The sequence below is a fragment of the Apis florea genome, unplaced genomic scaffold (assembly GCF_048593485.1).
Source record: "Apis florea isolate Af1SG1 unplaced genomic scaffold, ASM4859348v1 contig_2897_pilon, whole genome shotgun sequence".
NCBI lineage: Eukaryota > Metazoa > Arthropoda > Insecta > Hymenoptera > Apidae > Apis > Apis florea.
Genome location: NW_028256665.1, coordinates 1,375,863 through 1,399,925, shown reverse-complemented (window position 1 = coordinate 1,399,925; position 24,063 = coordinate 1,375,863). Strand labels below are relative to the sequence as shown.

Here is a 24,063-nt window from a genome sequence, read left to right as displayed (position 1 = left end):
AAATTTTTAATATCATTTATTGTTAATTTATTGTTATTTTTTTTTTTGATAAATACAATTTCCTACAAACTTTTGTTATTGGAATATCATATACAGGTGGTATACCACCTGGAATAGTTTCTTTTTTCGGATATGAATATTTATCTGTAATAGTTGCAATATCATTAATATCTGGTGTCATAGACAAGTTTATAGCTGGATAAATAATAAATGCAAATATTGCAAGGGCAGTTAAAGCCCAAATTGGAATTGCTATAGCCCAGTACTTAGAAGGCCAATATGTTAATCCTAAATCATATAAAATTTGATCTGGTATTACAGCCCATACCAGAAATAAAAGAAATAACATATTTGAACTTATGTATAAAGCATATCCATAAACAGATCTTGGTCCATAAGGAGCTGGAGTATGTTCCATTTTATAAAATATTATAAAAATAATTTTAAAAATAATGAATATTTACTTAATAATAATCATAATTAGATACAGGTGGACCAAAAAGTTGCATAGTTTCTGTTACTAAAATTATACTATCAAAAAATGATGTTACTGCTACTCTAACTTTTCGTGCCTCAGTTCCAGAAATTTCTCTATAAAAAATAATATAAAATTATAAATTAAAATGTACAAATATATATTATATTTAAATATATAATAATAAATATAAAATACAATATAATTTACATGTGTAATAAATTATTGTCCAATTTCAAAGATTTTGAAATACTACTTCTTGAAGGTTCTGCATCAACTCTCAATACTTGATAAGCAATTTCTGCTTCCCTTGATGAAGGAAAGGGTATTAACAAATTTCTATATAATATTAAGGTTATTTTTATATTTTGTTTTATAAATTGCACATATTAATGAAAGATTTTAATAAAATATTACATATTTTAAAGGATACATATTAAAAGTACTCATGACATTTCATCAATAATTCATTAATATAAAAATATTTTTTGTAGTATTAATTATAATCTATATAAAAACCTATATAATTTATCTTATTTTACTTGCGTATTTTGATATATTTAAATAATTAAAAATATTTAATTATTCATATATAATAGTTAAATATTAATTGTGTGACTTATTATATATAATAATTTATTAATTTACTTTTTATAATATGATTATTATTTTGTGATTTTAGATTAGTACATATTTAAAATATGATGTACATTATATGTTTAACTACATATATATTTATAAATTTAGTAATTTTCTTCAGTTTCTTTAGTAGTGTAATAAGTTGACACTAAATATAGAGTCAAAATGGCGTACTAATGCGTTTCTTACAAATGGCGTAAGAAACTATTAACTGAAGACTATTAGAATTATATATTGTATTAATAACTAATTGTTTATAGTAAAAAGATTGGTTGATTGAGAGAAGTATATAATTTCTGAAATCGAGATTCTGAGAAATTGATCAGATCAACTATTGGCGAAGAAAAAATTCGATTCTCTTAGAGCGAAAGAGTGAGAATAAGAGAATAACACGAAATCGAGCTATTAACGTGTCACACATTATTTCCACTTAACGTGGCATCGTTTCTCTATAATTCCCCTACTCTTTATTACTTTTGCCTCGCAACTGAGAAGCTGCATTTCAATCAACATTGAATCTTATTGTATACAACGTTTTACCATAAATAATACCAAAACTTGGTATAAACTTGGTATAAGTCGTATACGTTAAACGTGGAATTTTTAATAAAAAATATTTATTTTATATTTTTTATATAATGGGTCGAAGAAAAAGTAAAAGAAAGCCACCAAGTAAAAAAAAAGCAATTCAACCATTAGATACACAATTTAATTGTCCATTTTGTAATCATGAAAAATCATGTGAGGTTAAGATGTAAGATTGTGTTAAGATTGATTATTTTAGTGCCAATTTTTATATCGCTTAAATTAAAATTTTTTTCTTTTTAATTACAGGGATAAATCAAGAAACACAGCAAGAATTACATGTAGAGTTTGTTTAGAAGATTTTCAAACAACAATTAATTTACTTTCGGAACCTTTGGATGTATACAATGATTGGATTGACGCATGTGAAAGTGCAAATTGAAGATTGTTGTTATTTTGATGTTTGATTTAAATTTTATCAGATTATTACTGATAGACTTATTTATTTCTTTGTTTTACTAAATTGTAAACACTTTATAATATAATGAATATTAAATTGCACACGATAGATAAGTAAGAACTTTGCTATATACTTATATATACTTATATATTAATGAAAAGACTATTATAATTCTGTAAATTTAATATTTTATTAGTTCAAAATAATACTTTATATGTCTTATTACAATATAGATATCATAGATTACTAATTTTAATTATATGATATATAATTATATTTATATATATTAATCTTTTATATTATTCATCATTGTAAAAATAACAAAAATAAAAAATATAATTGTTATTACCTATGCATATATAAGGAAAAGATGTAATATTTTTTAATAAATGTTTCTATCGTATAAATTATGTTTTATAATAATAATATGAAAAAATAAATCTTTATTATAATTTTTTATGTGTGTTAATAAATTCAATCTAAATCATTAATTTTAAATATATATTATTATTATTAAGTTTACTGAGTAATAATATGTTTTATAAATATAAAATTCTCAATAATAAAAAAATACAGGACTAATCACACTAATGTTTCTATATGTTTCTAAATAAGCATTCTTTATTTTAAAATTATTTTAAATATTAAGAATACTGTTTTACAGAAGATTTAATTAAAAGTAGGCAAAAAATAAAAAGTTTAAATTCAAAATGAAATTATAATGTCGTTCCCTCGCAAATACTCAGCGGATGTGTTTCATAGCGCAGTCAAGATGGCGTTCCACCGAGTGAAATTACTTGTTAGAAAAAGTATGTGAAAAAAAATGCCGCGGAAAGCTTGAGAACGACGCGTGCGAGTTTAAGTCTTGAGTGAAGTTTCGGTGACACAATAAATCCTCGTGGTTTCGCCATGCATTTTAGATGAAAAGAATTTAAATGTCAGAATAGAAACGATGCATGTATTAACCCAAGTGACAAGGTTTGTTCGCTGATCTTCGGACATTGCGGAGAACCGTGATCGTCGAGCGGCGAACAACGACGCTATGGCGTCCATCGGACGTGTGTATGTGTGTGTCATTATTTTTAATCCGCAATTAACGGCTAATTAAGCAGTCGTAACTGTGGATCACAAGTAGAATTCAATGCGTGTGAAATTCGCGTCACCGGTTGTTAAACGCGACTTCCTAGTGTTAGTCGTCGAACCGGATCGGTTTATGCAAAAACAAACATTCTGGGTTGCTTTCATTTCCCCTGTTTGACAGCTCCTAATCTAAATTACTTGGAACAGTATGAATATTTTATTTCGATTTCTTTGATTACGTTGTCACAAACTAAATTGTGCTTTTGCTATGATTCTCTTATTAAAGAGTATGGCACAAATCGTTACTGTTAGAATTTATTCGTGAGCTCGAGAATGTGATTAAACTGATTTTTCAACAAGTGTGCTTAATTGCAAGTGTTTATAATTCATAGCTTATATATTATTTTGAAATATTTTGTTTTTAAATCTTTTTATAATATGTTAGTGCATGCAATTTCTCATGTAAACATTTCAAATTCATATAATAGTTTATATAATAATATTTTCTGTTCTAATATTTAAATATTTCAGTTTTAATATTGATTGAATTTTTATTTGGATTGCTTGTATGTAATAAGAAAAATTTTGTTCATATGCTTTATTTTTATTTAAAATATAAATGTATCATTGCATATCATTGCATTATTTGAAATATAATTATATGTGATATAGCAATGTATTCCATAAATATGCAAATTTATTTTATTTTATTATATTTTACTGTTTTAAAATTGAAAATTTAATAAATTATCATATTTAATTTATATTAAAAATAATATAAAGTGCAATATCTTTATTTTACACTTTTGTAATATGAGTTTTTAATTTATATTATTTATATATTATTCATTAGTCTAAAACTTTTCAATATTCTTTTAAAATGATTTATAAATATATCAAATTATTATTTTTGATATGAAACTTATGAAGGAATACATTTCTTATTGCAGGCTTTTTATAAAAAAATGAATAGATAATGTAAGTGATATGAATATTAAAATAATAATTGTTAGTGTTATACAGGAAAGTGACAAGACATTCCATGATTTCATATAAAATTTTAGTTAAATATATTGTGACTTAATGAACTTTTCACATCATGTCAAATAGTTTGGACAGTTTTTTAACACGTATTGGGGATGTCACTATAGAACGTGTGACTCCTCGTTCAGGCCCTAAGCCTAATGAAACAGTAATGTCAACAGAAACTGCAACAAATACAAATATGAATAATATAGAGTCTCAAACAGGAAATGATGAAAGTTCAGAGGAATCTAGTAGTGAAACATCTGACGGAGAACATGATAAGAAAAATGATACATTACAGTCAGAGGAAATAGAAGAAATACGTTCAGAAGGATCAGGAGACGACATGGATTTAGACGAAACAATTGATTCACAAATTGGTGTTCGAGCAGAATCAGAACGGCATCATTCTCAAGCTGAAGAGGATGATGAAGAGCCAGTTAATATATTAGATACTTTACCATTAGAAGGTTTGTATATTATATTATTATTTTTTAATTAATTATTTAATTGAATGGAAATTTATATTATATTATATAATCTCTAAATTAATATTTCGCTAATATTAATATAATTATTGAATTTAATGTCATATTAATAATTAAATCTTTTGTAAAAGGAGCCCCAATTGAGGGTCAAGAAGTATCTGAAGCAGATTTACTTGGAAAATCAATTTCAAAGGATACAGATGATGAAGGAAGCATAGGACATGAGAATGATAAACATGAAGGTCATTCTATGGAAGAAGAAAGTACAGAAAATAACAAGAGGCATGCTGATTCAGAACATTCTGATACAGTTAAAAAGAAGCAGAAAAAAGATGATGGAACTGAAGGATCTACATCAGAATGTGAAACAAAAACAGAAAAGAAATTAGCAAATATGAGAAGAAATATTCGAGAAGTTATGGACGAAACTCAGCTTGATGAAGCTACTCTATCAGCTCAAAGACAAGAGATGGAGCGTCTTCGGAGAGTACAAGAACAGCAAAGAATAATTCGTGAAGTTCAACGGCAAATAGCAATAAATAGACAAAATAATAAAACACAAACAAGAGTAATCAGTCTATTACAAGGTAAACAGAATCAAGCAGGTACTACTATTTCGCAATCATCTCCATCTGCTCCAGTTCGTTTACCAAATACAGTGCTTCTTAAAGTAAATTCCGGATCTGGAACTGGATCTCAAACTACTTCTAGTATGCAAACAAATCAAATACAAAGAAGATCAGTAGAAGGATCTCGATGGCAAAAAGGTAGAGGTGTTTATCAAGGAGCACAAACATCAATTTCACGAGTTGCAAATCGTCCTAGTGGCCCTAATATGTTACAACAAAGAATTCGAATGATGACTCCTTCTGTAAGCATATCTCCTGTAGTTCCTAAAAAGGAACCTATGGATAGATCTGAATATTATTCAGATTCTGAAATCTCAGATATAGAAGCTGAAGAAGCTTTACGTGAAAAACAAATACATACTGTTAAAAAAGTATCAGCTGGACCAAAGTCTCAAAAAACAGCTAAAGGCAAAGATGTGGTTACAATATCTAGTTCTAGCGAAAGTTCAGATGATGATTGCATAGTTTTAAGTGATCCAAGTGGTGGAGAAGATACAGACAACGAAGATGATCCATCCAATTCTGGTATGCATACTAATGATAGATATAACATTCCAGATGAACATGGTAGAGTGTTAATAAATGTGGGTCATCCTGAAACAGAGCCTGATGTATTTTTAGCTCCACAGGTAGCTCGTATTATTAAACCTCATCAAATTGGTGGTATTCGTTTTCTTTATGATAATATTGTTGAAAGTATTGAAAGATTCAAAACTAGTTCTGGTTTTGGTTGTATTCTTGCTCACAGTATGGGTTTGGGAAAAACACTTCAAGTTGCTAGCTTTTGCGATATTTTTTTCCGATGTACTACTTCTAAAACAGTCTTATGTATTATGCCTATTAATACATTGCAAAATTGGTTAACAGAATTTAATATGTGGTTGCCATACGAAGATCCTAATATTCCAGAAAAACATAGCAAAAGTTCATGTATTAAATCAGAATCTATTATGGAGCTTAAACAAGAAGTTAAAGATGAAAGTGGGAATCAGAGTGATATATCAAACATGTCAAGTATGTCAAATATATCAAGGCCTATTAGTACAGAATCAGCCCATCGTTTTGGACAAGAAAGTACATCTCAATCTATAAATATTATGCCAGAAAATCCATATATTCATCAAGGATATGAAACGCATAATATGTTACCTAGTTATGTACAGGATAATATGTTAAATAAAAATATATCAGATTCGCAAGTACATATAAATGAAAATTATCATAATGATATTTCACAAAATACAATATATAATGCAAATCCAATGTCTACATTTGATTCAATGAAATCAGAAGTAAATTGTCATGGCATGCAACAAAGATCAAATATGCCAGATACGAAATTTGGAGTGGAAAATCAAAATTCTAATAATATATATTCTAGTTTAGAAAATCGATCACAAACTTCCATATATCCAGGTATGGAAACTCGAAATCCTAATACTTTATATCATGGAATAGAAAGTCACCATCCTGGATCTATGTATACTAATTATGATAATTCTACTAATGCTTTTTCTAATTATTCGAATCGATCGACTCAAGAGTCAGATCAAGATCCAAGAAAAGATTGTTTTAAAAATACTTTATCTTCTATAAATTCAGAAGTTAATGTAAAAAAAGAACCAGAAGAAACAGTTAAAAAAGAGGAAAGTACTTGTACAACAAAAGAGGAAACAATAAGCGAAGAGAAAAAGGAAATTGAAAAAATTAAAACTCCATTTATTGTAGATGCTCCTATTGGTATGGAAGTAAGACCACGACATTTTCGTTTGCATATTTTAAATGATTCTCATAAAACCATGGCGGCAAGAGCTAAAATAATTCAAGATTGGCAAATAGGAGGTGGAGTTTTGTTAATTGGATATGAACTATATAGACAATTATCTTTAAAAAAACCAAACAAAGCAAAAAGAAAACGTGGACAACCTTTCAAAGATACTGTTGATGTTGAAGAAGAAGATAAAAATAAAGGATTATTAGATGAAATGCATACAGCTTTAGTTAATCCAGGTCCTGATTTAGTTATATGTGATGAAGGTCATAGAATAAAAAATTCCCATGCTAGCATTAGTATGGCTTTGAAACAAATGCGCACAAAACGTAGAATAGTATTAACTGGTTATCCATTACAAAATAATCTTTTAGAATATTGGTGTATGGTTGATTTTGTAAGACCTAATTATTTGGGAACTAAAAGTGAATTTTGTAATATGTTTGAGAGACCAATTCAGAATGGCCAATGTATTGATTCAACACCACAAGATATACGTTTAATGAGATATCGTGCACACGTATTACATGCTTTATTAGAAGGTTTTGTACAAAGAAGATCTCATTCTGTATTACAAGTTTCTTTACCGCGTAAAGAAGAATATATTCTTCTCGTTCGAATGACATCACATCAACGTAAATTATATGATACTTTTATGAATCAAGTAGTAAAGACGCGTGCAGTACCTAATCCACTGAAGGCTTTTGCAGTATGTTGTAAAATTTGGAATCATCCTGATATTTTATATCATTTTCTGCGTAAACGACAAGCAAATGAAGAAGATGATTTAGATTTAGAAGAAACAATTGGTGAAAAATCTACACCTGGAGGTAAACGTTCAAAAGCTCGGCAATCAAAAGGGGAAACCAAAAAAGGAAAAAAAACAAATACAACTATAAAAAACAAACCAGCAGCTAGTGTACAACCTAATGCTTCATCATCTAATACTGAAAATGTAGAGAATGATAATTCACATACTACTCCAAAACAGAATAATTATTCTAATTATCCTCCTATGCCAATGAATAATTCAGGATATTCAAATTCTATATCACAAAATTCTTATCCTCATGGTTATCAGAATTATAGATCAAATGATCAAAATACATATTATAGAAATGACAATAGCCATGGAGAATATAATGAATTTTATAATAATCAAGGATCACAAAGATATGGAAATCAATCATTCCAAACATATACACAAACTCCAGGATATAATACATCGCAAAATTACTCTAATCAATCACAAAATTATATACCAAATAATGAACAATCTACAAATAATCATTCTCAACGATATCCAACTACTCCTTCCAATTCAGAATTTCGTTCGGATCAGAATCAAGGAAATAATTATGAAGTATCTGGAATGTATTCACGTCAATCTTATCCTTATCAAGATCACGGACGTAATTACGGATCAAATTTAAATCAAGGATCTAATAATTATTCTCAAGTTCCAAATCAATCTTCTTTTCAATCACAAATGCCAAATCAATCTGCAAATATGCCATTACCAGATTATTCTCCATATGCATCAAATCAAACTCAAAATTACAATTCTGGAACAAGTCAAACAAATACTATATATTCACGAAATGAAAGTCAATCGTTACAAAATTCTACATTGGGGTATGGTACAAATCAACAAGGGCAAAATTCAACATCTCAAACACCAAATGTTGGATATCTTCCAAGTCAACAAGGACAAAATACGACAAGTGCTCAAAATCGTGGTTTTTCTCCAAATCAACAAAATCAGAATCTTCCTTTACAAAGTTCTTCTCATACTTATGGTGGCTCACAATCACAAAATATACCATTATCTAATCAATCTCACAATTATCCTACTCAAGTAAATTCAAATCCTTCATCACAAACATCACTTACTTTTAATCAACAATCTCCAACTCCTATGCCACAAAGTCAATCTCATCCATATATGACAAATTCATCAAATCAAGCATCAATTTCACAAAATCAAATGCGTGGATATCCTGCATCAACTCAGAATCAAATGAATGTGCCACAAAATTCATCTTCATATCCTACTGGCCAATCAGCTTCAAATGCTCCCACTCAAACACATGGATATCCTCAAGATCAGCAAGGATCAGTTCCTAATGCGCAAAGTACTATACATGGATATTCACATCTTGTATCTCCATCTACATCACAAAATCAATCTTATCCGCCTAATATACAAAATCAAACAGGAACCTCATCAAATGCAAATCATGCTTATGGTTCAAATCATCAAGGTTCAGCATCAATACCACCAGCTTCAACTCATAGATACAATACTTCTCAACAAGGACAAATTTCACAATCTCAGAATCAATCTCTTTCATATTCGCAAAATCAGCAAACACCAACTTCTTTAAATCAAAATGATCAACTATATTCCAGACCAGATAATCAACAACAAACTCAAAATTATACATCAACTAATACATCCCATGAATTTTCAACAGATCGTCAAAGTGGAGGTTCATCTACAAATCCTACAAATAATTATTCAGTAAATCAAACATCATCTCAAAATACTGTTTTATCAAATTATTCATCAGATAGTACTCATCAAAATCAAGTAAATCAAATGAAAGGTTCAGAGGACTCTTATTGGCAAAGAAATTATTCTCAACCATTTCAATCTGATCAGTGTAATGATCCATATTATCGAGATGTAAATCCTAATGTGAATCGATATCAAAATAATTATTTTCCATCACAAAATTATCAAAATCAATCATATGATTATAGTAATAATCATAATTCAGATACAAATACACGTACAGAGGATGCAAAATGTCAACAATCTTCTACTCATATCCAAAATTCAGGATCTTCTGAAAAGAACAAAAATAATAAAGAAATGACATCAAGTGTTGGTGTGCAAAGTCAACCAATTCATCAAAATTTATCTACAAATTCAGGCTATAATTCTGAATCAAATTGTCAGACTTCAGTTTCTAGATCTGTGCAAAGTCTTAATACATTGCATAGTCCTCGATTAAATCAAAATGATTTAATAAAAGAAGAGGAAAAAGACAAAGAAGATTTATTAGATAAAGATAAAGAAGACAAGTCTGATGATGAAGTTCTTACAAAAGATGAAGAAAAAGATAGTAAAAGTTCTCCAGGAGGAAAAGAAGATCCTGGAATTCCATATGATTGGGTAAATATAATAAATGAAAAAATAAATAATATTAAAATATAATTAGCTGATTAATTTTCTTAATTTGCAGGCAACAGAATTGATGAAGGGTTATGTACCAGGATTGATTGATGCTTCTGCGAAAATGACAATTTTCTTTTGTATTTTGGAAGAAGCAATTAAACTTGGTGATCGTGTTTTAGCATTTTCTCAATCACTATTTACATTGAATCTCATTGAAGATTTTTTAGCTAGAAATAGTTTAAAATATCCTGATGGGCAAACAGATGCTTGGATTAAAAATGTAAATTATTATCGTCTGGATGGTAGTACTAGCGCTTTAGAAAGAGAAAAACTCATTAATGAATTTAATAATAATCCAAAAATTCATCTGTTTCTTGTTTCAACACGTGCTGGTTCACTCGGTATTAATCTTGTTGGCGCTAATCGTGCCATTGTATTTGATGCTTCTTGGAATCCTTGTCACGATACACAAGCTGTCTGTAGAGTGTATAGATATGGGCAACAGAAACCTTGCTTTGTTTATCGTTTAGTTACTGACAATTGTTTAGAAAGAAAAATATATGATAGACAAATTAGTAAACAAGGAATGGCAGATCGCGTAGTTGATCAATGCAATCCAGATGCCCATCTTTCTTTGAAAGAAGCAACTACATTATCTTGGGATTGGGAAGAAGATAGTCAAGTACAAGATTTCTCTCAAACAAAAGATAGTTATTCTGATGAAGTTATGCATCGTGTATTAGAACGTCATTCTTCATTATTAACAAAACAGCCTTTTCATCATGAAAGTCTTTTGGTCGATAGAAAAGATAAAAAACTTAGTCAAGCTGAAAAACGATTAGCTCGTCGTGGTTATGAACTTGAAAAAATGGCAGCCAATTGTTCCAGACCCAGTTATAATTATGTTCCTGGAAATACTGCTACACGGGGTACGATTCTTTCCAAAATTCAATTATTCAAAACATATTTAAGTAATAAAAAATATAATAATTTATAATAAAAATATATGTATTTCTTATATTATATTATTGTAGCAGGTGGATTACAAATTCGAGCAATTCGAGGTGGTGATAATAGTACTACTTCTAAACCAGTTGCTTCGGTTAGACCAATGCAACAACGTGGTGCTGAAGGTTTGGGATCGCGTAGTGTGACGGGAAGTCGTTGGATACCAGCAGAAGTATGGCAAAGACAAGGAATGAGTGCACAAGAAATGACATTACCATTAGATGTTGTTATTCCTACAAATTCGCCTGATAAAGGCAGTATTGTATTGAAAGCTGGTCAACGAGTAATGGTACTAAAAAGTCCAAAAGGCATTTATATGCAATTAGAATCGGGTAAAATTATTGCTATTCGAACGGCTCTTAAATTGAATCAACAAAAACGAGAGAACGAAGAACCTAAGAAAGGTATATTAATTTAATTTTTGATTTTATGCATAATTATTTTTTAATTGAAACAAAATTTTTTTATTGAAATATTTATTAGGCGTATCATCAATGACGCAAAGAAATTCAAAACCAGAAGTTGGATTTCCATTAAGAAATAACTCAGCCATATCTATAATACCAAAATCATCTTCAAGTAATCAAGCAAGTGGACGTTCGATTAATAAACCAGGAAATGGACCTAATTATAGGCCATTTGCTGACAAGGAAACTTCAAAAAGACCAAAACCTGTTGCTACAGCAACTGCTAAACCATATTTGAGTCAAGTTAATTTAACTAATCAAGTTTCTCTATCAAGATTACCAAAAGTAAAACAGGAACCAGTAGATCATTCGACACTCGGAGAAAATTCAAATTCTTCGGATGGTCAAGTTAGAACTGAACAAAGAGTAGAAGAAGTCAGATTGGAGGATGTGGTTGCGGAAGTAAGTTCGAATACAGATTATAGTCCTCCTAATCATAACCGTGTAAGCAATTCAGATACCGATACTGCTCTACAAAAATCATCTGAGGAAAATAGTCAAGTATATACTTCGGATTCTGTAACTGCACAAAGTGTTCAAACGCAACATGATCAAGAAACGGAATTAACATCAAAAATAGATAAACAATGTTCTCCTCCAATTGAGAAGGAAATCATGAAAACAACTGATACATTAACAAATTATAGTCATACTTTTCAAAATCAACAAGAAAAAAGAGATACATCTAATGATGAAATTATAATTGAAGATTCATCGCCGGTATCCTCTCAAATTCAATCGCAAATATCATCACAAATACCGTCACAAGTATCTCCACAAGTACAAGTATCACAGCCAATATCATCTCAGATACCATCTCAAGTACAATCGCAAATATTATCTCAGATACCATCGCAATTACCATCACAGATATCATCACAGATATCTTCTCAGTTATCATCACAAGGACCACCACAAATACCACCTCAAGCATCACCACAAATTGTAACACAATCAACACCATCTGGTCCACTACAACCATTGTTAGCGCAACAATCTACACCATCGACTATGCAAATACCACCAACATCTACGTTACGAGGTACAGAAGTTCCTAAAGATATAACAGATTCAACTATTGGCTCCTCTACTACATCTATATGTACTGGAACAAATACTATGACATCTCCGAAAACAGCAGAGTCAAATATGCGTGAAACTTCTATACAAAGCGAACCTCCTAATGTTACCCCACAAGGTTACCCTTATGCTCAGTATCCACGATATTATGATTATAGTGATCCTCGATCACGATCATTGTCTACTCCTTATGGTACATATTTCCCTGGTGTTCCACCTCATGCAGCAAATCCTAGATTACCAATGGATTCTACAAAAACTCAACCAGATTTAGGAAAATCTATAGAAGAAAGGACAATGATGAATGTGCCTCCTGCATATTCACAAGTACCTAATACTACTGCCAAAACATTAGCAAATACCACAGAAACGAAAGGTGCAGAAGCAATGGTTACTACAACAGTAGCTACTACTCCTACTAGAGATGAAGCGCACATACCCACTGCGTTTAGTCATCCTACGAGTAGTCGTTATCCTGGACCTTATCCACCAGGACCGTATGATCCATATTCACAACATTATCCTCCAACACCCGGTTCATCAGCAACTTATCCACCAGGTGGTAAGTTAAAAAAAATTTTTTTTTCATCTATTTTTCATTTATAAAATAAATATGTGTTGAAATTAAATTTATGAAGTAGGTGCTCCTGGATATCCAGCATATGGTGGACCGAGTTATAATACGGAATATGCTCGTATGTATACAGCGTTTCATGGTCCTCCTCCACCAGCAGATCCTTATATACATAGAGGTTATGCACCCCCTTCTTCGCATCCGCCTAATTATTATCCTCCATTCCCACATCCACCGCCTCCTTATCCGAATTATTCCTTTTTATCACCATATCCAAATCCCAATATGCCTAGCGAGCCACAACCACCTGCTCAGTAGGAAACTTAAGTGGTATTACGAAAAAATGATTAGTTTAATAATTTCATAAAATGTCGCATATTGCGAAAGTTCAAAGGCTGTCGCGATTCAGAAGCTTAATAGACTGAAGCTGTAAAACGCATTGATGTAAATATTTAGTCACAAGTATTGTATTAAGATAATAAATTTGCGCAGGTACTTTTTTTTTTAAAGTACCATTTATGTCATTATGGAAGGAGATTAGATAATCTCAATTAACTTTGAACTGTGCAATTTGTTGAAATGTTCAGAATATTTAGCCTTGACTGTCATGCCGTTTTACGATGCGTTTATTCGAGTAAATAACATGTTAGTGGTTACGAGTATAAATAATTTCTCGATTTAATATTCCATAGTTTCATGGAAGTATTTATATTTTTTATAGCTTATATGGATATTTTGATTTTACGAATTTTAAGTAAGAATTCTTAAAGTACAATTATAGCATTTGGAAATATTTTTGACTAGCATTTCTTATTTATTTTTATTATTTTTAATGACATAAAGATTAATGAACACAAATGATACTAGGAATATTGAATGAGAAATAATTTTGTACATTTTAAATGAATAATATAAAGAAGAAAGGAATGCTGTATACTATCATTTAGCTTTATGCATAAATGCTATATTAATCTCATTTTTATATTTTGCAATGAAAAAAAAAGAGAAAACATTTGACTAATCACATTTTGATTAATCATAATACTCAGAAACATGAATTATAAGAAAAGAACAAAAATATATGCATAAAATTTTATACATCAGCATTCCATCTTCGGTTTTATATGTACTGAAAATATCAATATACATCATTTTCTAAAATCGATTGAATTTTCGTTTTGTTAATTTTAGGAGAGTGATGGATATTTCTACATTATTTATAAAATGATATTATTTAAAAAATTGTTTAAAAAAATAATATCTTTTAAATAATAATATATTTATATGATCTTAGAATTTAATATTTTTAATATATTTTGATTAAACTATTATATAAATATATAATGATATTTTTTTATTGTATAATTATTATATTATTCATACATCACTCTTCTGCGGAAATAAATGATAGTCTGCGCATCGTTATTTCGGTTTCTATAACTTCAATAATTAATCTTTAAACAATAAAATTAAACTCACCAACATTTACACCATATGCTCTGAATCTATATATCACCTCTGACTTTTTACATACATACATTAACATACAGTATTCACTTGGAACATTTAGCAGCCAGTATACAGTTTACAGCATCCTTAGCAAGTTGTATATGACTATGTATTACTATTAAACGTTACAATTTCTGAAATAGATAATCTCATAGTAGAATGTAGGATTGTTGTTAACTAGGATGTCTTACAGTTCATGACTGTCTTGAAATATGAATAAAAGAAGGATAGGGAGAACCATGATTTTCAAAAGCGAATTTTCAAACTCGGAACTGTGATATTTTGTCATATTCTCGTGTAACATTTTTGCTTGTATATTTTTTGGTTAGAATCGAAGTTTAACTTCGATTTTTGCATAAAATTGGTAGAAATGAAAATTATGATTGCGGGTGTCGATGTATTGAATTCAAATTATGCATTTATGTTAATGTAAATTAATTGACAAGAAAAGCACGAGATTTTTAATCAATTTTCCAAATGGGATATCGAACCGCATATGTGTTTATCATGGTACTCCCTTTAAACATATAGGAAAATTATTATAGAAAATAAGCATTCATGCTGAATACTATTATAGTATGTGTTTTTCATTGAATCTGTCACATGTTTGCTGCGAAAGATACATTGGTATCTTACATGTTGGTACGTGTTGTGGATTGTACGTTTTTTAGGTTTTAAGTGTACAGGTTTGACATAACACGAATATTATCGTGAGATGTATTTTTGCAAACAAGCGACAGAATCTATTGCAAATACATACGAGATTATATTTACAAAAAATAAAACAATTATTTTGTCTCTGTTATAGCTTTTTTGCCATTTACATACTTGTAAATACCCATTATTTACATTTCATACTTTATTTATTACTATACATTATCCATTCTTATCGCTTTTTTGATGTCAGAGTATTGATCTTATGTAAAATAAATTGTTTACACTGATCAAAATTGTTTTTGATTGTAGTATTGTTGCAGAGAAATTGAAGCATTATATATATATATATATATATCATATATATAATTGTTTGTATGACGTTTATCTTTACGTCTGACCAATTGTTTGACTTGAAATTAATGTATGATGCATGTAGATGCGTAGGATAAAAACTTAATACTTATATGTCAAAAAAGTTAAGGTTGTAATTAAGAAATGAATCTATCTATACAAATTTCAATATACTTGTGGTAGCACGGATAAAACGTTCTTGATTACACATTTTTCTCTATGCATATTATGTGATTTAATGTGTCACTCACACACACACTCATTCTCCCACACACACACACACACACACACACACGCACACACACACCTCAAACAGTATACACACAAGCTGGGTTTATTGAAAAGTTATAATTAATAAATAACTTTGTAGAAGAAGATCTAATATTTTTTTTTATAAATCATTTTTTTCTGATTGTAATTTTTCTATAAACCATGCTACAGTGTACAAAGAAAATAAAATCGTTCGAAATTAAGAGACATAATTTTTTTGTAACAGATAAGTTAGTTTGATAACACTATATTAATTTAATAAAAAAAAATAAACTTATATTTGCGTATGCGCGTCATATTGTGTATTTTTTATTTTTTTCATTCTACATAATGTTATTTGTTTTGAAATATATTCTTTATGAAAAAAATATAAGAATACCGTTATAGATAAAAATGGTTTTTATTTATATTATTGGTGCTATCATAAAAATATAAAAATAAATAAAAAAAAATATATATATATATCGTATTTATAAAAATTATTATTATTTAATATTATTTATTTTTACGTTTATATGAAATTATATCATGCAAAATATAATTAATTGATATTTAATAATGAAAAATTTCTTCTATTTTATTTTTTTCACTTTAAAGTTTCATAAAATAATTTTAAATATCATCAATTTTACCGCCGACAGTATTGTATTATTCAAAACCAAGATCCAAGAGATAGTTTCAAGTAAGTGGAATCATAGTCGATTTGAAAGTTAGTACAGTGGAAAGTAACGTAAATGCAGTTTATCTCGTGTAACTTACGACTTGTTTGCAAAAAAGTCACACATACTATATGCAAACATAATACAATTTATAAACAGTTGCTTCGAAAATTTACTGTCACTGCTAGGTTAACTGATTTCAGTAAGTGGGGTACGAAAAAAAAGGATCGTAAAGTGAAAATACAAATTTTACAGGATATGTCGGATCCAAAGATTGAAGAAATCTTGTCTCCTCTTCGAGATAGTGTAAAGGAACAGGTAAATGCCATATGGATAATCATTATTTATTATTAAATATATTTAAAGATATAATATATTTTATATTTTGTCATCACAAAGATCATAGACATGTGATCTTTCTATCGTATAGATAGATCTTTCTATCAATAACATTATTAAATTTAAAAATTTTTTATTATTATATATGTAAATAAATTGTTAAATATTAATTTTATTTTTATTGATATTATATTATTTGATTATTTTATATATTTCTAGGGTGACTATGTGCGAAAACTTAAATTTGATGGAGCTCCAGAATTGGACATTAAAAAAGCAGTTGTTGAGCTTAAACTTCGAAAAAAATTGTTAGAAGAGAAAGAATTGTCTTTTTTAGAAACAATAACATTTGATAGAGCAAGAATGGAAGATCTCTTGAAGCGTAGATTTTTTTATGATCAATCCTTTGCTATTTATGGAGGAATTAGTGGTCAATTTGATCTTGGTCCTATGGGTTGTGCATTAAAAACAAATTTATTAAATACATGGAGAAGTTTTTTTATATTAGAAGAACAAATGTTAGAAGTAGATTGTTCTATTTTAACACCAGAACCTGTATTGGAAGCATCTGGACATGTAGAAAGATTTGCAGACTTAATGGTAAAAGATGTGAAAACAGGAGAATGTTTTAGATTAGATCATTTGATTAAATCATATTTAGAAAAAGTGATTAGTGATAAAAAGATAAATGAAAATACAAAAGTAGAATGTAAAAATATTATTATTAGATTAGATGGAATGACTAAGGATGAAATGGCTACAATTTTGTCTAAATTCAACATAAAATCCCCAATTACTGGAAATGATCTAACAGAACCAATAGAATTTAATTTAATGTTTGGAACTCAAATTGGTCCTTCTGGACTTGTGAAAGGATTTTTAAGACCAGAAACTGCTCAGGGTATTTTTGTAAATTTTAAACGATTACTTGCATTTAATCAAGATAAGTTACCATTTGCTGCAGCTCAAATTGGAAATGCATTCCGTAATGAAATTTCTCCTAGATCTGGTCTATTAAGAGTAAGAGAATTTACTATGGCAGAAATAGAACATTTTTGTGATCCTAATAATAAAAGTCATCCCAAATTTGAAACTGTAAAAGATCTAAGTGTATTGTTACATTCTGCTTGTAATCAAATGGATGGAAAGAGTGCACAGCATATGACTTTAGGTGATGCTGTGTTAAGTAAACTTATAGCTAATGAAACATTAGGATATTTTATGGGTAGAATTTATTTATTTTTAATTAAAGTTGGAATTGATCCGAAAAAATTACGTTTTCGTCAACATATGGGAAATGAAATGGCTCATTATGCATGTGATTGTTGGGATGCTGAATGTTTAACTTCTTATGGTTGGATAGAATGTGTTGGCTGTGCAGATCGTTCTGCTTATGATCTTACACAACATACAAAAGCTACTGGAGTAAAATTAGTAGCAGAAAAAAAATTGCCAGCACCAAAAAATGTTGATGTATGTGAAATAGTATCAAATAAAGTTATCATTGGAAAAATGTTTAAAAAAGATAGTAAATTAGTACAAGATGCTTTAGCAGCATTAACTGAGAATAATATTAATGCTATAGAAACTGAAATAAATGAAAGTGGAGAAACTGAATTAAGACTTTCAAATGGTTCCATAGTAAAAATTACGAAAAATATGATCGAAGTAAAACGATATCAAAAAACTGTACATGTAGAAGAAATAATTCCTTCTGTAATTGAACCATCCTTTGGTATTGGTCGTATTATGTATGCTATTTTTGAACATAACTTTAAAGCAAGAGAAGGAGACGAAAAACGAACTTATTTCAGTTTACCACCAGTTGTGGCTCCTTTAAAATGTTCGGTATTACCGCTTAGTGGTAATAACGAATTTGTACCATTTGTAAAACAGTTGTGTATGTATAATGATTTTTTTAAATTTGTTGAGCTTTTTAAAAATTGAAATTTATAATATATTTTAAATATTGCTTACTATGTATAGCTCAGAATCTTACAAAAGTAGATGTTTCGCATAAAGTAGACGATTCTTCTGGTAGTATTGGACGTAGATACGCTCGAACGGATGAAATTGCAATACCATTTGGTATTACTATCGATTTTGATACTTTAAAAACTCCTCATACTGCTACACTCCGTGAACGAGATAGTATGGGACAAGTTAGGATAAATGTGAGTAAATACTTTAAAGTAGTTCTATAAAAATATAAAAAGTTTAAAAAAGTTAAGTTATTGTTTATTACAAATTGCAGTTGGATCAAATTCCCGAAATAGTAAAAAATTTATCCAATGGCAAACTTACATGGTTGGAAGTCGAAGAAAAATATCCGAAATTTGAACAACAAGAAACGACGGAAGCATAATAATACGAAGTATTTAAATTATTTGCGACATAAAATTATAAACAAATTACTATAATAGTAATTTTTATTTTATATTTATATAACGTGCATTTTATAGGCATTTACTTTTATGCTATTTTGCACAAATAATAATTAATTATTAAAACTGAGATTTTGACTTTTAGAAATCTTTGATAATTAATAATATACGAATATTGATCAACAACAATAAAAATCAATATTGAATTTAACCCCCATTCTATCAAAATCGTGCTTAAAACAAATCATCATACATCTTACACTTTTTATCCATTTCTCTTTTTCAAAATCATTGTGTATAACATCTTGAAGTTGCATATTAACGTGATAAACGTCTGAAAAGCGAAAAAAATTAATAGTTTTTGATATATCTTAATATATATTGTTATTTAATATGTATTGTTGTTTATTAAATAATTACTGCAACGACAAGATCGTATTTGACAGCACATTGCACAAAGTGTTTTCAACGTTCGAATTTCACCAATAAATTCGAAAACTCTGAGCGATGGTAAATAAAGAAATAGTCGTCTTAATTGAGTGTCCAAATTCTGTCGATTATGCCATAATTGCAGACATAGATATACTATATAAATATTAATAATGATTATTTTATTACGCATAATTATATATAATTTAATAAAAAATAATATATGGTAAATATATAAAGTAAAAATATGATAATAATAAAAAGAAATATATGTAAAAAATTAAAATATAACAAATATGAATAACAAAATTTATAAAAATATTTGAAAATAATTCAAATATGTATATTCAAATATAAATTTTGTAAAGAAAATATAGATAAGAAGAATATAATAGCAAAAATAAGAATAGAGATAGAATAAAAATATTAAAATCAGCGCCATGTTCAGAATATTGCAAAACACGTGTAAAAAAGATAGAAAATAATAGGAGAAAGATAGATATAAAGTAAGAATTGGTCGTTAGCGTTATCTTTTGAATATCCAAGATATCTTTTCAAAAAAAGATAAAATAGAATAAGAATTAGCTGTCACTGCCATCTTTTAATGCTAATAACATTTAAAAGATGGCATTGATATTTAATTCTTATCTTATCTTATCCTTTTTAAAGAGATGTCTTTCGTATTCGAGAGATGGCGATGATTTCAATATTTTTATCCTATTTTTCCTTTTCTTCTTTGTTTTCTCACTTTTGTTTTAACACAAATAAAAATTAATAATAATAATAATAATAATAACGTTAAAAATAACGATAAAAAGATAAGAGATATTAGATATGAGATAAAAAAAATTATTAAAAACGTATCCTGCGTTTTAATAATGATTTATGTATTAAAATAAAATTAAAATGAAAAGAGATAATAAATTGAAAAAAATAAAATAATGGCTTTTTATAGAATAAATAATTTTGTTTTTCAATTACCTAAAGTATCTGAATACCACGTACAAAGTGTTTTAATTGTGCAATCGATATACCATGGTTGTCGAAATCTCAAATCGATACTCGTCGATAGTGCAAAAGTATGAATTGGAGTGTGTTTTGTAAAAAATTTTTTGTGAATATCGTATTCTGGTATTCCTACTGAAAAGAAAAAAAACAATTATTTTTTATATACATTTAATGTTACGTATCAATTATTGTGAAATTCATTCATACTAATAGCATATTGTACTTTCAGTACTGGTGCCCAAAAATGTGCTGCTTTCCAAGCTCTGTCTGGTATCACGACTTTTTCAACATAACCTCCATCTTCAGTTCTTTGCAAAATTTCTTCTTCTAAACATAATAGTTGTAACCAATGCCAATTTGTTCTAAGTTTTCTACAATTATCGTAAATGTGATTGATTTTCAAAATTTATTCATATATATTTATATATTTTAATAGAAAGGTCTACAGTATTCGATTAAGCGAATATATCATTACATACACATGTATGTAATAAGGTTTTATACGAAAGATTTTGAAATCGATTTTTGGGATAAGTTTTACTATATTTTTAAACTTAAAGTGATATCGTAATTTAAATTAAAACGATAAAAAGAGATTAAATACTTGGCCAAACAGACGAGTAAATCTCCTGTGGGTGTCGCTATGTATGCGTAATTTATCGACAAAGTGGTGAGAAATTCCAAACAACCGATTGCGCGAAGCCAGTCGCTTTTTTTGATTTTTTTGTTCGCATAAAATCCTGATTTGAAGTGATGAACAGTATCCACCGTGAGGTCTACCATTTTTTCAAACGCACGCCAACAATATACGTGTTTTATTGTTTTACGGGAATTGTGCAATGCCAATAATAGTCGTATACCTTCGTCTGGCGTTAATGATAAACCTTCCAGACAAATAGATCTTAATCTAGTCTGTTTACTACAATGTATGATATTACTACACGTAAAATAAATTTTTCAATAGATATTTTTTAAATGTATTAATATTAATTTACCATATAATTTTTTCCAGATGAATGATCAAATTTTTTCGATTAATTCGATCGAACGTTTGTAAACGTATTAATTGCTCCCAAACGCTGATATATTTCTTCTGTTTCTCACTGTGTACAAGTCTGTGACAATGAAAATGCATTTCTCTGTATCAGATATATCCTATAAATGATTTCTCGTATTATTGCATTTTCACCAATCGTGCATGGCGATTCACGTGTATCACAAGAAGAACAAAGAATTCAAAAGACAGATTTAATATCGTATCGCTACTTCTATACACGATTATATATATATATATATATATGTATGTATACATGTATGTATACATATATATGTATGTATACTCCAATTACATCGATTCTACGATCATTCAAAATTCATCGAATCAAGGATGATACGTAGGTACGTATAATATCATTTCAATGAATTAACCATTAGATTCTTACTTGGCCAACGTAACGAGGAGAGCGTGATTCACTTGTTTTTGGTACATACGCGAGTTTTTCACCGCGGTTGAGTACAAGTGCCAGTAGAAACGGGCCTGGGCATAATAATTTTAATTTTTTAATTACCGGCCACCGCATTCGTTCCCGCCGACCGACATTCGTAATTGAGTTCTAGCCGTTCGGGTTAATTGAGTTCTCGGCTTTTGAATTCGCCGGGCTTTCCTCCGCTGATATACGTACCTCCCTCGAGGGCAGGGGCAAATTCGACTCCGTCCTTGGAAACGCGGCCCTCTCGCAGTGCAGTACCATTTCCCAGTGTTTGCGATAGTCGTCTGTCGTTCTGTCGATCACGATCCACCAATCGTCCTTTCATTTTCTATTCTTACTTATTCTTATCGTTCTCTATACGTCCCGCCCTTCTTCACGCGATGCGTGAAATATTACCTGGGAAGTTGTCTAAGTAACTCTTCGACCAGAGGATCCGTTTCTGCGATGTTGTAACATTGGGAGAGCGGAGCACTGATAGATTCGAACGGTTCCTTTTCTTCGAGGCTGTTTTTTTTTTTTTTATTATATACGGCAGATTAGATTTGGAGAAATTTTTCAATTTATTATTTTATTATTGTTATCATTAAGAACGTTACATTTTTGAATTTTCCTGTTCCTTCAAATTGCTTTCGCACGATGTGTAATAGGTCGATGATGAATCATTTTTACATATATCTTCCCTGTCAATGAATGAATTTTTTCCCAAAGATTAGATATTATTAGGAATGTTGGATAATTATAATACTTGTAAAATTTCTGCTTATTTTTGCAATCTACATTCGACTCGCTTGAATTACGATATTTCAAATCGTCGTTTATACAAATGTTGATCAAGGTTGAAGAATTTTGATAAACAGATCTGTTTGAAGCCATTTTTCGTTTGAAAATGAAAAAAAAAAAAAATAAAAAGAGAGAAAAGTTAAGGAAAGTTTTATACATAAAAAAAAATAAAAGGTTAAATTATTACATCTACATTTTCAAACGTCACATAACGATTTGCAAATATTTCATACTCGAGAAACAAATGAACGTCACGCATTTACGTGAACGAATTTCTAATTTTTAACATACCGATCTGCAATGTATCTGTATTTAACTCAATGACAAATCAAAACTTTTAGGAAGGCCATCGAAGAAAGGTTTATCGACTGTGTCGGTGAGTCTGGAATATATCGTGCATTAAAGAGGACACGGGACGAATTTCGGCTGGTTTTTCTTTATCCTTTCTACCAACACAAATACACGTTCGCCGATTTCATGCAAAGATACAGAGGAGGCTGGTGATAGTAGTAACCCCTTATTTCTCACCGAGAGAAGGGTATCCATTTAATCGAGTATCGGGCAAAGTGCAGGTATTTCGCAGACTTCTTTCTTTCAAATCTCGAGGACCACCCGTGAGTATTTACAAGCAAATGCTTAAAAACGAGGGAGCGGAAATCATTTCCCTGCACTTCTCCGCGCACAAAGGATCTCTCTATTTGGGCGAGCGTTGCATTGTTTTAAAGGTATTTTAAAGGTACTGAGAAAGGAATAGAGAGGGATAAAAGGATAGGAGAGAGAA

General features: G+C 29.3%; 6 protein-coding genes and 1 long non-coding RNA gene across 12 annotated transcripts; 3 read left to right on the top strand and 4 right to left on the bottom strand.

The window, feature by feature from the left end:
* Positions 1–3: 3 nt before the first annotated feature.
* Positions 4–418, bottom strand: LOC147657708 (phosphatidylinositol N-acetylglucosaminyltransferase subunit P-like). The gene has a single exon (XM_086907416.1). It carries the CDS (start codon positions 416–418, stop codon positions 23–25), a length of 396 nt encoding a protein of 131 aa, XP_086763542.1. The 3' UTR covers positions 4–22.
* On the bottom strand, positions 4–1,832 carry LOC100871867 (EKC/KEOPS complex subunit Lage3-like). The gene is made up of 3 exons (XM_003697353.4): positions 909–1,832; positions 686–814; positions 4–591 (listed from the first exon to the last, which is right to left on the bottom strand). Exons 1-3 carry the CDS (start codon positions 923–925, stop codon positions 465–467), a joined length of 273 nt encoding a protein of 90 aa, XP_003697401.1. The 5' UTR covers positions 926–1,832; the 3' UTR covers positions 4–464.
* Positions 1,246–2,556, top strand: LOC105736549 (transcription elongation factor 1 homolog). The gene is made up of 2 exons (XM_012491604.3): positions 1,246–1,868; positions 1,949–2,556. Exons 1-2 carry the CDS (start codon positions 1,753–1,755, stop codon positions 2,079–2,081), a joined length of 249 nt encoding a protein of 82 aa, XP_012347058.3. The 5' UTR covers positions 1,246–1,752; the 3' UTR covers positions 2,082–2,556.
* Positions 2,557–3,059: 503 nt separating this feature from the next.
* Positions 3,060–14,567, top strand: LOC100872503 (uncharacterized). Of its 4 annotated transcripts, none has more exons than XM_086907400.1 (7): positions 3,060–3,161; positions 4,203–4,675; positions 4,825–10,274; positions 10,345–11,206; positions 11,312–11,689; positions 11,769–13,394; positions 13,471–14,567. In XM_086907400.1, the coding sequence occupies exons 2-7, from the start codon at positions 4,279–4,281 to the stop codon at positions 13,722–13,724; spliced, it is 8,967 nt and encodes a 2,988-aa protein (XP_086763526.1). In that variant the 5' UTR covers positions 3,060–3,161; positions 4,203–4,278; the 3' UTR covers positions 13,725–14,567. The 4 variants fall into 4 exon arrangements, with proteins under 4 accessions (XP_086763526.1, XP_086763525.1, XP_086763527.1 ...); XM_086907399.1 differs by lacking the exon at positions 3,060–3,161 and adding an exon at positions 3,370–3,385 and having other exon boundaries at positions 4,193–4,675; XM_086907401.1 differs by lacking the exon at positions 3,060–3,161 and having other exon boundaries at positions 4,279–4,675; positions 11,315–11,689.
* On the bottom strand, positions 3,763–16,132 carry LOC147657707 (uncharacterized). Its single transcript, XR_015291862.1, has 4 exons — positions 15,744–16,132; positions 14,886–15,049; positions 13,272–13,713; positions 3,763–4,387 (listed from the first exon to the last, which is right to left on the bottom strand). It is a non-coding gene; the product is annotated as an uncharacterized LOC147657707 (long non-coding RNA).
* Positions 16,133–16,835: 703 nt separating this feature from the next.
* On the top strand, positions 16,836–19,786 carry GlyRS (glycine--tRNA ligase). 3 transcript variants are annotated; one of them, XM_086907397.1, is made up of 5 exons: positions 16,836–17,054; positions 17,108–17,170; positions 17,411–19,091; positions 19,178–19,365; positions 19,446–19,786. In XM_086907397.1, the coding sequence occupies exons 2-5, from the start codon at positions 17,111–17,113 to the stop codon at positions 19,554–19,556; spliced, it is 2,040 nt and encodes a 679-aa protein (XP_086763523.1). In that variant the 5' UTR covers positions 16,836–17,054; positions 17,108–17,110; the 3' UTR covers positions 19,557–19,786. The 3 variants fall into 3 exon arrangements, with proteins under 3 accessions (XP_086763523.1, XP_086763522.1, XP_003697406.2); XM_086907396.1 differs by having other exon boundaries at positions 16,842–16,875; XM_003697358.4 differs by having other exon boundaries at positions 16,886–17,170.
* LOC105736555 (uncharacterized) lies at positions 19,603–23,204 on the bottom strand. Its single transcript, XM_086907398.1, has 10 exons — positions 23,099–23,204; positions 22,899–23,006; positions 22,695–22,794; positions 22,455–22,549; positions 22,008–22,127; positions 21,617–21,949; positions 21,220–21,383; positions 20,986–21,144; positions 19,996–20,160; positions 19,603–19,909 (listed from the first exon to the last, which is right to left on the bottom strand). The coding sequence occupies exons 3-10, from the start codon at positions 22,761–22,763 to the stop codon at positions 19,755–19,757; spliced, it is 1,260 nt and encodes a 419-aa protein (XP_086763524.1). The 5' UTR covers positions 22,764–22,794; positions 22,899–23,006; positions 23,099–23,204; the 3' UTR covers positions 19,603–19,754.
* Positions 23,205–24,063: the final 859 nt, after the last annotated feature.